The sequence below is a fragment of the Balaenoptera acutorostrata genome, chromosome 8 (assembly GCF_949987535.1).
Source record: "Balaenoptera acutorostrata chromosome 8, mBalAcu1.1, whole genome shotgun sequence".
In the NCBI taxonomy this organism is placed as follows: domain Eukaryota; kingdom Metazoa; phylum Chordata; class Mammalia; order Artiodactyla; family Balaenopteridae; genus Balaenoptera; species Balaenoptera acutorostrata.
In genome coordinates, this window is record NC_080071.1 from 90,831,845 (window position 1) to 90,846,042 (window position 14,198).

At 51.0% G+C, this 14,198-nt stretch overlaps 1 protein-coding gene across 3 annotated transcripts; it reads left to right on the plus strand.

The window, feature by feature from the left end:
• Nucleotides 1-1,253: 1,253 nt before the first annotated feature.
• On the plus strand, nucleotides 1,254-13,631 carry ACKR3 (atypical chemokine receptor 3). 3 transcript variants are annotated; one of them, XM_007184772.2, is made up of 3 exons: nucleotides 1,266-1,378; nucleotides 2,553-2,648; nucleotides 11,474-13,631. In XM_007184772.2, exon 3 carries the CDS (start codon nucleotides 11,500-11,502, stop codon nucleotides 12,586-12,588), a length of 1,089 nt encoding a protein of 362 aa, XP_007184834.1. In that variant the 5' UTR covers nucleotides 1,266-1,378; nucleotides 2,553-2,648; nucleotides 11,474-11,499; the 3' UTR covers nucleotides 12,589-13,631. The 3 variants fall into 3 exon arrangements, with proteins under 3 accessions (XP_007184832.1, XP_007184834.1, XP_007184833.1); XM_007184771.2 differs by having other exon boundaries at nucleotides 2,553-2,595; XM_007184770.2 differs by lacking the exon at nucleotides 2,553-2,648 and having other exon boundaries at nucleotides 1,254-1,378.
• The last annotated feature ends 567 nt before the right edge of the window (nucleotides 13,632-14,198 follow it).

The window sequence follows — 14,198 nt, forward strand, 5'->3', positions numbered from 1 at the left end:
ATCTAAACAAAATATTTCTTTTGTTAAGGGCTTTCTGCATACCCAGGCCTTCTGGCTGCGTGAGAGTTTGACCTCCCAATTCTCCAGACTGAGCATTTGGCTGTCTGCTGGTATTTTTAGTAGAAGTATAAAAAGAACCTCAAAAAGTTTCAGCTGGGGTGAGAGTGGGAGCACCGGGTGCCAGGGCGCAGGGAGTTGAGCCACAGAACTAACGCCACGAGGCGCAGAAAGCAAAACAAAAGCCACAACCCTGCACATTACCGGGGGGGGGGGGGGGGGGGGGGGGGGGGAACAGCTCAGCACGGTTTTAAAAGTGAAAGTTGAAGTCATTGTCTTACGCTTGATTTATCTAAATAAGGCAGGAGGTGATTATTATATGCAACACATTTTTAGGTCCAATTCCCCCATGGACAGAACTCCAGCTACCCACTTCTAGATAAGAATGTAGATTTCAAAAATAAAAATAAAGAAATATTTGCTAAATTCACCTCCAAAAAGGACATTATCAAAAGACATGTATGACGCAGGTAATGTGTGCCTGGCACTGGGTGTGCTTCAGAACATCATTTTCATTCGATTTTCAAGGCTTTTGGACCTAAAGTCCTTTACAAATAAAAGTATTTAAATAAAATCTACTAAAATCCATGACAAAGCTCTTTCCCTCACTTTGGGTGTATATGCTGTGGTACGAATTCATTGCTCCCATACCAAAATTGTTACTTCTGTTTTGGAGGAATTAACAAAGACAACCCAGGCTTAATAAATCAACACCGAAGTTCAGAAGTTCAGAGCAATTTGTCTTGGGAACAAAGTCTTCCCTAGAGCTAAGAGGCATTCAAAGGAATTCTTGGTGTTAATGGGATTATTAAAGATATACCTGAGACCAGATAAATATTTGATGATTTTGCAAAGCACTAGGGTTTCTTTGCCTTTTTTTTTTTTTTTCTGCTGACACATCTCCCCCCGGGGTCTGGACCTTGTAGCTTCATTAAACTTTGCAAATGAAGGCAGGCTGGGGTTTCCCAAGAGTGTGCTTGTGTGGGAGAGCTTGGCCGGAAATGACAGATCGGGGTTTACAAGAGGGGTGTGTGTGCGCGGGTGCAAGTGTGTGCGTGCATGCAAGCGTGTGTGTGTGTGTGTGTGTGTGTGCGTGCGTGTGTGTGCGCGCGCGCGCAGAGAAGGGGTAGCTGGGGGAGGGAGGGAGGAGATGCGGGTTACAAAGCTGCCATCTAGAGGCCGCCTCCCTGCAGTGTATATAACGCAAGTCTGCAGCCCGAGAGCTCACACTTCCTGCAAAGTGCTCAGCCCTAAGGCAGTGAGCGCAGGAGCTGGGAAGGCGAGCCCTGAGCCCTAAGCCGGAGCGGAGCCCAGCCGGGAGGTAAGGAAACTGTGCTGGGTCAGCAGCCCTGCTTAGAAAGGAAGGGAGGATGGCGGGCAGGGGCTCTGCTCTTAAGCTAATGGTCTTTTTCAGAGCTCTTCTTTTTTATAAGCTGTGATGGGTGTTGGAGAGTCTGCAGGTCTGGTTTCTGAAAGCACAGGCTGCGTGTCGCAGGGCTGCATTGCAGAGTGCGGTTGTTAACTTGGGGCTTCACCTTGGCTGCAGAAAGTAAAAAAGGGCAGTTTTCTGAAGTGGAAGGCACTCTGTGTGTGTGTGTGTGTGTGTGTGTGTGTGTGTGTGTGTGTTTGTTGGATTGAGGAATCGGGGGTTTATTTGCAAGCAGAGAACTTCACAAGAAGGCAGACTGTCCATTCAGCTTGCTCAAAGTTGGCACTGGGGTCAGCTTGGCACCACTGCCTACCTGTTTTGCTTCTGGTATATCCACTGGGAAATAGAATTGGCAGTGAATGTGTAATTCCAGAAAGATGTACCATTTATGAAGAGGCATCCTTGAGCGAAGAAGAAAACTGGGCTGAGAATCTCTTTGGGTCCAGAGTGGGTTTGAATTCACTGCTTTGGAGGATTACCAGAGCTTGTAAGTCCGGAAGCTATAAGGGTGAATGTTAAATACAGCTCTGTGGTCTTGTCTCTTGACTGCATCCCTCCTGATCTAATTTGAGTATCTATTGTTCGCTCAGAAGGTGTTAAACCCAACTTCAGTTGGAAAAAAAAGGCACACACACAAGTCTAGGATTTTGCAATTTAATTATACTCTTGAAGTAAAACGAATTTTGTTCGATTTTGTTAGCCCGCATAAAGGTTTGAGGGGTGACGGAAAGTAAAAACTTTGCAGTGAGGTCAGGGTTGGGTGGTTAGCCAAGACTTGTAAGTTCCAGGGAGAATGAGAAGTTGTAAAAGTCAGACTGGCTGTCTCCTTTTTTCTTTCTTTCTTTCTTTCTTCCTTCCTTCCTTTCTTTCTTTCTTTTTCTTTCCTTCTTTCTTTTCTTTTTTCTTTCTTTTTCTTTCTTTTCTTTCTTTCTTCCTTTCTTCCTTCGTTCCTTCCTTCCTTTCTCTCTCTTCCTTCCTTCCATCTGTCCTTCCTTCCTTCTTTTTTCTTTCCTTCCTTCTTTTCTCTCAATTCATTTGCTCACACCAGGATAATTACGTTTTCCAGATGTAGAAGAGGCCTCCCTGAAATGGTTTACAGCCCTTTGAAGGTATTTGATGCCCTGACATCCCCTGAAACTTCATTCTGCAAAATCTCAATGTGGTAACTTTTTCTTTTCTTTTTAAATGTGCAGATGCTGCCTTTGTGTCCCTTTATTTATTCCAGGAAAATGCAGAGATCAAATAGGCTTGTCTGGAAAGGAAAGTGGAGGCCGCTGGTGTCTGTGCTTAACTTCCCATAGATTTTAAATGGATAAACTGCTTGCCCTTCTTTCATCAGCCCTTGAGCTTCCCCAGATGCAGAGCCTTTTTCTGAAGCAGAGTTGCACATGGGAGCTCTAGCTTGGAAACAATTTGCTCTTTTTTCCCCAGTCTCTGCCATAAACACTCCAGTGTGCACACAACTGCGGAGCCTGATGCCACAACCTCCTGGAAACCGGGGTGGGGGAGGAGGGCTGCATGGGATTAGAGTAGAAAAGAAAAAGAAAATTGAGAAATGCCTGTATTTTGCCGCCCCTCTGATGTTTTTAAAGGGGTGTGCGTTGCAATCGTAGTTTTAAAAAAGTTCCAGAAGGTACAGCCGAGGCAGCATGACAATGCTTAACTGAGTCAGGACTTCGGAGGTGAGGTTATCCCATGTTATCAGCAAGTCTCGAGAGACTGGAGAAGGTATTATGGTTTCTAATCAGGTCCAGAACAGGCCAAGTATAGACTTTCTGGATGAAAAAAAAAAAAACCCAAACCAAAAAAACTACTTAATCAGGAACAGTGGCTTTTTGTGGGATCACTCCAGGCAGAGAGGTTCCCGTTTTCCAGGAGACACGAGCGAAGTTGGTCACTCAAACCTGAGACTGAAAGGGAGTCATTCTGTGAGCCCCAAGAGTAACTCAGCACTTGAGATGGTTCTCAGTGATTTCGCAGAACACGAATGGAATTTGGGGCTAGAAAGTATTTGTACTTTTCATACAGGCAACCAAGGAACTTGGTTTTACTCAGGAGCAAAAACAGTATTAGAAGGGCTTCCAATCGAATTGCATGTGTGTAAGTGGAAATTTGTGTGTCATGTCAAGTGTTTTTAAAGTCCAGGAAATTGTAGCTCTGGGACACATATGTTTTATTAAAGTAAAAGCAAGCAAGCAGAAAGGAAAAAAGGGGGAGTCCTCTGATTTTGAATACTTAATGGTTTTCTGCAGGGAAACTTTGATACTTTGGTTACATAAGAATCTGCTGGCTTAGAATTGGGAAAAAAACAAACGTTGTTGCTTGGCTCTTAAAGTGATGAGAGAATTACATATTTTTATAGTGAAAATTTTGCTGAGCCCCAAGTAGGTTTGGAAGCTGACCCCTTTTTTTTTGTTCCGAGCATTTAAAGGTGGAGGGGCTGAGACCACCTCAGGTGGCGTTGGACCGCTCTTGGTCAAGGGACAGATAAAGGTGCAGGGGGCCGCAGGGGGACCGCATGGTGAGGGCTCTGCCTGCCAGGTAGCTTGCGTCTTCCAATTCTCTTATTGTAACAGAAACCTTTGTCGGGTCTTCCCTTAATTTTGTCTAAGATTGCGTCCTGTTCTCCTGGGAACCCCATTGTGTGTAGCCGGAGGTGAGTGGCTGTTCTGGGCTGCCTCATCCTGATCCTGAGCTGGGTGGGAATCAGGGCTCTGGTTACACCCATCAACCCAGACGGCAGCCTTTGTGCCGTGGGAATCTCTGGATCTGCCCTTCCGGGTCCAGCACCGCTTCCCTGTGGGCTGCGAAGCACAATAGAACAGATCAGGTTTCTGGATGTGGGGTTCGTTTTATCTCCCCAAATACTTACAGTGGACAAGGTAGCCCTGTGTGTCAATGTGTAGTGTGTCTGAGGACTCTGGAAATAGGTGGCCCATATGTGAATTAGGGTTTGGATTTTTCTTTCTCTCTCTCTATATATATTATTTTTTTAAGTTCTCAAGTGATTCAGAGCAATTCTTCACTCGTGTAAAATAAGCAGTCAGGACAGCATCGTTCTGTCTGCGCGACACGGGGTGGGGGACAGACCTCCCCCATTCTGCTCTCAGCCCCAGCAGGTGGCCTCCTAAGCTTGGGCTGAAGCTTTACTGGACATTCCCGTAGATTGAATGCAGGATTGCTAAGAAGTGAAACAAACCCCAATGATGTGCGGTTTCCTAATGACCTTTAGAGAGGATGCGGGCCCTCTTTATGCAAATTGCACTCGGCTGAGTAGTAGAAGGGGCAGGGCTTTCACAGGAGACCAGGGCCTGAGTGCCACTGGAGAGTCCCTGGGGAGTGGGGAGAGTGAAGAGAGCTGGTATCAGCCATACCCCTGAGATGGCTGGTCCTGCTGCCCGTCTGACCTCAGTTTCCAGGTGCCCAACAGCGAGATTAGCCGAGCCGGGTGATCTTGTTGGGACAGCACTGAGTTGCTCCGTGAAATTCCACCCTGGGAGGACACAAGTCCCAATTGCAGAAGACCAGTAAAGAAGGCCACCTGCAGGCAGAGGTCCTGGAGGGCCCAGAGGGCCCCTTGGCGTCCGAGCTGGTGCCCCGGGCGGCCTGGCACTGCATCCTGGCGCTTGCCTCCAGTCCGACCTGCACCCAGCCTCCAGCGCAAGCCTTGTCCGTGGTTTGTGTCACCTCTTTCCCCCTTTTCTGCCCCGAAGCCAGTCCCTCGCTCAAGGCCTTGATGGCTCCTGCGTGCACAGGCCCCGCCTGACTGTTGCAGCCAGATTCGGTGACCCTCCTCATGGCATATCACTGAGCATCCCACCACCCCCTTTCTACTTGGGGGTCCCCATCAGCCACTGGGGTGGAAATCCATCACCATTGTGCTCAAGGGCTGTCCAGCACCACCCTCCTGCCTTCCTGACCCTCTCGGTTACTTGGCGAGTTCCTGGGGGCAGGCGGGTGTGATGATTCCGGTTTTTTATGCCCCAGAGCAGTGCCCCTCACAGAAGGGGCTCCACAAACATCTGGGGGCATAGAAACCAGTGATGTTTATCTTAGCTCTGTGAGGATTTCAGAAAAGTCTCTTCTGGGCCTCCATTTCCATTGATAACCTCAGATTTCTGGTCTTGGGGGAGCTTGATTCACTGTCGATTCATTGACTGTGAATTCATTGAACACCTATTTTGTTCAGGTGCCATTGCTGGCTGCTCTGTACACAGAGAGTAGGACGTCGTGGGGTGGGAGCTTGAGGAGGCGGGGAGACACGCCAATAGCCCAGTGACACAGAATGGAGATGCGCCGCCGGGCTGGGACAAGGCGGGAGAAACAGAGGGGATATTTGGGATGGAATTTATTTGGGACGGGAGGGGCTCAGGGATTGGTCGGGAAGGGTCTTCTGGGATTGTGATCGGAAATTGCAAACATACTGAAGGCAGTTTTGGGGAAACACCGGCCAGATACCTGAACACTTGCCAGTCTGTGTCCTGGAGGGAGTGGCTTTCGGCCAGTGAACGGACATATTCCTTGCAGGCCAAACTGCCACCCCATGGGGACCCTGAACTTGGAGATTCTCATTCTGGCTTTGCCCCCAGCTGGCCTGGTGAGCTCAGGGCAACCATTTGGAGGCAGCTGAATGTGTCAGGCCGCTTGAAGCAGCACAGTGGTTGCCAAGGATACTTGATTGATGAATAATAAGCCTGAGAATTGAGTGGTGCATCTCCCTTCCACCGTTTGGGGATGCAAGTGGCAGATGAGCTCCTCTACAGACCCCAGGCCGGTGGGGGAGGGGGGATGGACAGACGCTGGTCCTCCATCCTCAGGCTGTAGGAAGATCCACTTCCTGTCCTGGCAGAAGTGCAATGCTCTCCGGGAGCAGGTGTTGGGCATGGAATCTATGGGAAGTGATCCCTGGAGGGGGGGGGGGTTCGGTGAGATAAAGCAGTACGTGTTGGGGAAAAGGGAATGAAAAGTGATGATTACTGCTTTGTTCTCAGTGGGATCTCCCCGGTCTAGAAAAAAATGGACCATGAACCTTTATTGTTCTGTGGAACATTCCTCCCTCTATCCACATTTACAGAATTCTTGATGGCAAGTTTCAAATCATACAGAAGTGTATAGAGTAGAAACTACAGTTCCCCCTTTGTCCCCTCATCCCACACTCCCAGCCCAAAGTTATACTTACTACAGATCTTCTTCCCATTCCTTTACACACATATATTTATCTATAAAAATACACATAATTTTGGTTTGTTTTTTTTAAGGTACATGAGATTACGGTATGTGTATAAGTGTAACTTTCCACGTTCGTAAAAGTAGGTTTCCTATTTCTTTGTACAGCTGTATTATATTCCAGACAGTGGTTTGCTGTCCTCCATGGGTGGACATTTATGTTGTCCCTAGTTTTTTGCTGGTTTAGAAATAGTGCTTCAGTAAACATTCTTGCATGTACATTTGGGGACCTGGGAATATATATTTTGAGAGGAGAATGTGTGAACTTGTAAAATTAAAGAACGGTAAGAATCTTTTCTTCCAAGCCCCGTTTTTTCCCTTCCATCAGGAATCTTTATGCAGATGTCATGACCTGTGTCAGAAGTGGCCTCTCCTTCTCCTGTCCACCCCAGTGGGGGGCCTGGCCCACAGGGAGGCAGGCGGTGGGCAGGTGGGACTAATACCCAGAAGTCCCTCCTCAGCTCTGGCCCAAGCTGACGGGAACGGAGCTGCTGGTTTATTCCAGCAGAGGGGGTCTGGTCCCAGTGGATGAGGGCGTCTGCTCCAGGTCCCGGGGTCTGTGTCAGGCCCGCAGGTCCTTCCCGGTTGGCACAGGCAGTGGGGCCTCCCTAGTGGATGGCGTGATCCCCACTCCCGCTTTTCCTGGAGATGAGACTCTGGTGCAGGATCTCAGGGGGTTTGAGTGGCCCCAGGGGGTCAGTGGGAAGCCTCCCTCACCCGCTCCTCCCTCAGGTTTGGCCAGGCCTTGGGGAACCAGGGGCCTGGGTCGATATTTCGTAGCTGCTGTGTCACGTCTTTGTTCGGGTCAGGAGCTCCGAGAGCATCACTTGTTATAACCTAAGCCAGTAACTTAGGAAGATTCTTGTCTGCAGTGGGGTGGTGAGGGGCGCACACCGTTAGCCCCAGACCTCCGGGACACGCGCCCAGACGGCCACGGACCACATTTGACGTAACATGGCAGATTGTCTTTATATCATAATATTCTCTTTTCTGGAAAGAGCCCTTGTTCGTTTCCAAAACAGAATGCATGTAAAATAACAAACGACCGGAGCTACGCTATCGTCTGGCGTTCTTTCTTTTTTTTTTTTCCTCTTTAGCTTCCCATTTAAATCTGGGAAGGACTGGATTACTGCACTGCTTGTTTAACCTCCTCTCCCGGTGCTTCCCTTCCTTCTCTGGACCACTGGAGCCTCTGCCCTGGGGTCGGGGTGGGTGGGTTCCCCAGCAGAAGGTTGGTGGTCAAGGCGTGGGCCTCTGGCTTCATCTCCTGGGCTGATGGGTGATCGGTGATGGATGATCGGTGATGGATGATCGATCGGTGGGGCCAATGGGCTTTCAAGCTCCAGCGAGGAGCCCCCCCCCAGCCTCTGCTCTCCCCTCAGCCCTTTCTGGAAGATTCCCTCATGCTGTCCAGGAGGGAGGGGAAAGGACGGCTGCAGGGAGTGATGTGCCCGGTTCACAAGTACCATTTTGGGCTCAGAGGACCAGTGATCACTAAATCAGGTTTTCATCACCCAGAGGGCAGAAACCAAAGGACCGATTCCGGGTCCCTGAGCCCTTTCCCACCTCGGCTCCGGCTCAGGGAACACCGAGGGCTGGCCCAGCCCCCGTGGTGTGAGTGCGGACGGTCTGTTGTGTGGGAGAAGTGGGGTCCTAGAGGGACACAGACGCCTGGCGTTTCCCCGAGGTCCCCTGCGTGCATGCGTCCCTCTGTCCACACTGAGCAGTGCCCCGCCACCTGGACACTGCAGGGCACAAGAGTGTCCCGGCGAGCGGAATGACTCCTTGGGTCGCAGACGGAGGTGAGGACACGGCATCCAAGTCAGGCCAACAAAGGCTGGGGGTCCTTCCTTTCCCTCCAGCCCCTGTGAATGACCCAAACGCCAGGGTTTCTGGCTGTGTCCGCCGAGGCCTGCTAGGGCTGTGCCAGTGCGGGCAGACGAAGGAGCCCCAGCTAGGGGCCAGGCCGCCTTTGCCCACCTTTGTGGGGCTGTGGCTGGTTCTCCAGCTGAGCTTCTCTGCTCTTCAGGGACTCGGGTCAGATGAGGTCACGGGGTGAAAGCGCTTTATAAAACTAAGCCATGCTGCAGACGTGTTTCATTTTAAGGAAATGGGGGGAAAGTGTCACCACGCTAGAGCCAGGCGGGAGAGGAAAGCGCAAATCCTCCGTTGCCCTCTGCTGGGGTCAGGGGTGCAGCGGGCACGGTCAGCTCCAGGCAGGTGGGCAGCCCGGGCAGCGGGAGGGGCGGTAGGACCTCGCAGGCTTGGTCTGGGGGTGGTTGCCCGCCCTGAGGCCCATCCAGTGGGTCGGGGGCCTGGCTTCTCAGAGGTGCCCTCTGTGTGTCCATGTCCCCTTGGGGTCCTGGAGCTGCATCTTAGGACAGGGCATTCCAGAGTCTCTTAACGCGAGGAGTTTATTTGTCCTAACTTGACCCGGGTGACTCTGCATGGGCGCGCTACGGGTCAGGTCTTGCGACAAGTTGGTGGTCCCGGGGCCCGACGGTCCTCCTGGCGGGGTGACTCTGAGGACCACCAGGCTTCCCGGTTGCAGGGCCCGCGGTTCCAGCCGCCTCCGGGGAGGTCCAGCCGTCTCCATCAGCGGCAGGGGACACTGAGGCGCGGTCAGGTCACCTGGAGGGGAACCAGCGGCCACTTAGAACCCACAGAGGAGAAGGGACAGGAGCCTGAGGGCTGTCTCCCTAGATGGGACTGAAGAGCAGGTCCTCTGCCGTGAGTTTGGAGGCAGCCCTGGGAGGCAGCAGACGGTCTCACTTCTTGGGATTCTGTTCATGAAGCCTGGCGGTGAGAGCATCGAACCGCGCTCTCTGCATGGCTCCTGCGTCTCCCTCCAGGGCAGGACGTTGCCCATCAGCTGGGAGGAGTCAGTTTTGAACGCGGCGCAAAAGCTAAGTGAGCCTGTGCTTTCTAATGGGTAAAGAGACAGGGAGGGGCGGGGATGAAGTTTTGAGCTTCTTCTTGTGTTCGGTTCTGTCTTAGGCCCATGATTTCTTAGGTAGCTCCGTGAGATGGGTGCTGGTGTCCTGAGAAAGCAGCGGCAAACGACAGGTTAGCTAGTCTCAAATTAAGCACTAATGAGTGAGGAACCCGAATCCCAATCCAGGAAGGTCTGATCGTCAGATGGGTGCTTTCCCAGCTGCGTCTCTGCAGACCCTTAGCCCGGTCACCTGGGCACTGAGCCAGGGACCATAGTCCTCATCCTCTGGGAGCTCTTCTATGTGGCCTGGAGTCCACTTTATTTTATTTTTTTTAAAATTAATTAATTAATTTATTTTTGGCTCTGTTGGGTCTTCGTTGCTGCGCGTGGGCTTTCTCTAGTTGCGGCGAGCGGGGGCTACTCTTCATTGTGGTGTGCAGGCTTCTCATTGCAGTGGTTTCTCTTGTTGTGGAGCACAGGCTCTAGGCGCATGGGCTTCAGTAGTTGTGGCACGCGGGCTCAGTAGTTGTGGCTCGCGGGCTCTAGAGCGCAGGCTCAGTAGTTGTGGCGCACGGGCTTAGTTGCTCCGCGGCATGTGGGATCTTCCCGGACCAGGGATCGAACCCGTGTCCCCTGCATTGGCAGGCGGATTCTTAACCACTGCCCCACCAGGGAAGTCCTGGAGTCCACTTTAAATGAACTTGGCAAATAAGCTTGACTCATGGTCAGTCATTACCTGCAACAGGTGAAAAGGAAGAACAAACTCCTACTTCTAGGTGATAACTCCCATCAGGGCACCCTCAGGTTGAATAGTTTCATTTTACATCTTCCTTCCCATAGTCATGCAGTGAGGCCGCCATCCCATGGCGGGTGGTGGAGGGATTTCAGGGCCCTTGGGTGGACCAGTCAGCAGAAGACAGCCCAGCCCTGGGCAGCTCTCAAAGCTGGTGTTTGTGGGGGAATCATTTCCAGGCATAGTGGTGTCTCGGGCCTGGGTTCTCCTTGGGTGTTAAAATGGTGACAGTTGAGAGAGTGTTGACCTCACGCCGGGTCAGCAGGGAAGACGAGAAAAGTCAGCCCCTCCAGAGATGCAGCAGGTGGTGGTTTTTGTGCTTTGGGTCTCGGCACCAGTTACTCTTGAAGCAGTTGGACAAATAGAAGATGGAAAACTAGGCAATGGCCCACATTTGAGACAGCTGGTTGGTTGCCCTGAGTTGTGAACCACATGGCAAAGTCAGAGGCTGCAGGTTTGGGGTGCAGGGAAGCTGCAGGGCGTGACACACGCTGCCCACATCTCCAGGGGCCTCCTGACTGCAAACCGCAGTGGACCTGAGACAGGCAAGCAGGACACTTGTAATACACCAGTGCCAGGAACAGATCCACCCCGCCGCTCTTGGGGACGTAGGTGAGATGGCTCTGCCATCCCCAGCAGAGAATGAGCTGGCCCCTGGGCCTCAGCACTACTGGGCCTGGGGCTCAGTGCCTGATGTTCCTCTGGCCTCTGGAGTGTGTCGGTTTCACACCCTGGGCACAGCCAGGCTGGCGATGTCTTGAGAACACAGCCCTGCAAAGACAGAGAAAGCAAACATTGTTTCTCTCCTTGAGAGAGATGGATTTAGATTCATACGGATGTAGAATCTGGGTGTGTTTTCTTTTGCAGATTCTGTTATGTTTGGTTTCTTCTCTCCTTTCTTTGCAAAGATACTAGGGAGCTACGGGGAAACCGCCGGGCACACGGGGGCACTGGGAAAGCGTTTGACAGATCCGGAGTGTTTGCTAACGGAGCCATGCTGGTCTTCCATCCTTTCGTTTGCTTTTGCACGTAGGCCGTTTGATCGCTGCCCGTGGCACCATGGATCTGCACGTCTTCGACTACTCGGAACCGGGGAACTTCTCCGACATCAGCTGGCCGTGCAACAGCAGTGAGTGCATTGTCGTGGATACCGTGCAGTGCGCCAACATGCCCAACAAGAACGTCCTGCTGTACACGCTCTCCTTCATTTACATCTTCATCTTCGTGATCGGCATGATCGCCAACTCCGTGGTGGTCTGGGTGAACATCCAGGCCAAGACCACGGGCTACGACACGCACTGCTACATCTTGAACCTGGCCATCGCCGACCTGTGGGTGGTGGTCACCATCCCGGTCTGGGTGGTCAGCCTCGTGCAGCATAACCAGTGGCCCATGGGCGAGCTCACGTGCAAGGTCACCCACCTCATCTTCTCCATCAACCTCTTCGGCAGCATCTTCTTCCTTACGTGCATGAGCGTGGACCGCTACCTCTCTGTCGCCTACTTCACCAACACCTCCAGCCGCAAGAAGAAGATGGTGCGCCGTGCCGTGTGTGTCCTGGCATGGCTCCTGGCCTTCTGCGTGTCCCTGCCCGACACCTACTACCTGAAGACGGTCACGTCCGCTTCGAACAATGAGACCTACTGCCGGTCCTTTTACCCCGAGCACAGCATCAAGGAGTGGCTGATCAGCATGGAGCTGGTCTCCGTGGTCCTGGGCTTCGCCATCCCTTTCTCCATCATTGCCGTCTTCTACTTCCTGCTCGCCCGAGCCATCTCCTCCTCCAGCGACCAGGAGAAGCACAGCAGCCGGAAGATCATCTTCTCCTACGTGGTGGTCTTCCTCGTGTGCTGGCTCCCCTACCACGTCGTGGTGCTGCTGGACGTCTTCTCCATCCTCCACTACATCCCCTTCACCTGCCAGCTGGAGAACTTCCTGTTCACGGCTCTGCACGTCACGCAGTGCCTGTCCCTGGTGCATTGCTGCGTCAACCCCGTGCTCTACAGCTTCATCAACCGCAACTACAGGTACGAGCTGATGAAAGCCTTCATCTTCAAGTACTCGGCCAAAACGGGTCTCACCAAGCTCATCGATGCCTCCCGAGTGTCGGAGACCGAGTACTCGGCTTTGGAGCAAAACACCAAGTGATGCGCTCTGCACGGCCTCCGGGACGTGTGTGCTTGCTCCCAGCAGGGCACCGGGCTGCGTCATTTTCCACAGTAAAGCAAAGTGGCTTCAGGCTTGATGCCGCAGTTGCGTGAAAAGGGGGACGTGTGTCCCTGTGGCTCCTTTCTCTCTCTCTCGTGCCAATGTGGCTGTCTGTCGCGTGGCCGTGCGTCCCGACGGAGTGGCACCCACCATGTGGGGCTGTGCCGAGGAGTCCCCACTGCTTGTCACACCAGCTGCGGGACAGGCTTGCCTGCACTTCTGTAAAATAGGACTTTCCTGTGCTCCCTGAAGGTTTTATATGGTGATTTGTATTTAAATCTTAAGACTTTATTTTTCTCACTCTTGATGTACCTTCTAAATGTATTTGAAAGTTTAAATATATTTTAAATATTGTATGGGAGGTATAATGCTGACATATATTCAGTGTTGTAGTTTTGAGATTAGTTTGACTTCCGTTTTGACTAAGGATGACATTAATTGTTAGCTGTTTTGAAAGTATATATATATATATATATATATATATATATACACACATATAAATATATATATATATACACATATAAATATATATATATAAATATATGCCAGTCTTGGCTGAAATGTTTTATTTACGATAGTTTTATATCTGTGTGGTATTTTGGCCTGGTCTGGGATATGGAACGAAAACTGCTCTGTAATGCAGTTTGTGACATTAATATTATTGTAAAGTTACATTGAAAATAAAGAAAGCAACACTATTCCAGTCTGTAACACGGCGCACAAAACAAACCTTGTATTTCAGAGAGTTCTTTCCATTTGTAAGTTATTTTTTTTTAATAAAGATTTTTTTTTTTCCTAAAAAGGTGTTCGGGTCTAAGTTTTAAAAGCTTGTTTGGCATTAGCTGGCATGTTTAACAATAATACAGATATTTACAGCATAAATGATCAACCTAATAAATGTGTTTAAAGAAAAGGGTACTACCATAAAGGCAAAGCCCAAGAGATTAACTTGGATGAAATGATATAAAAGGAGAAAAATTTGAGTGTGAGTGTTTTGTTCTGTTTTTAAAATTCATGCCCTGTGTTTGAGGGAGGGGAGATGGTTGGTAGGTGCCCCTGTCAACACAAAGTTGGTGCAGAAATGTCCCCACCTGCTGTCGGCCGAAGGGTTTGGGTCCCAGAACTGATCCTCATATATGCCCCGTGTTCCCCCAGGCCACACGACATGGGCCTGGAACCTTCCCTGCCGAGGTTCTGTGGTTTAAGTTCTTTCTCTTTCTCTGGTCAAGACAGACTCTTCACTTAACAGATAACCCATCCATGACCCTCTTCTTCAGGCCTTGCAGTGACTACATTCCTGGCCTGTGCATCACCAAGTAAACCCACTTCACTAGTAGTTTGAAAGAGCGCTCTCAGAATGGCCGCTCCTGCTATGCCCTCACCAGCTCTACCTGGGCCACAAGAGCAGCGGGGGCTTCAGCAGCTGGGCCTGGGCAGGAGCTCAGAGAAGGACCTGGTGCCCCAACGCTGCCTTGACCAGCTCCACCTCTGATGGGACCGATGGGCATAGAGAGCTACTTGCCAACATAAGGGTCGACCCGGACCAGGAT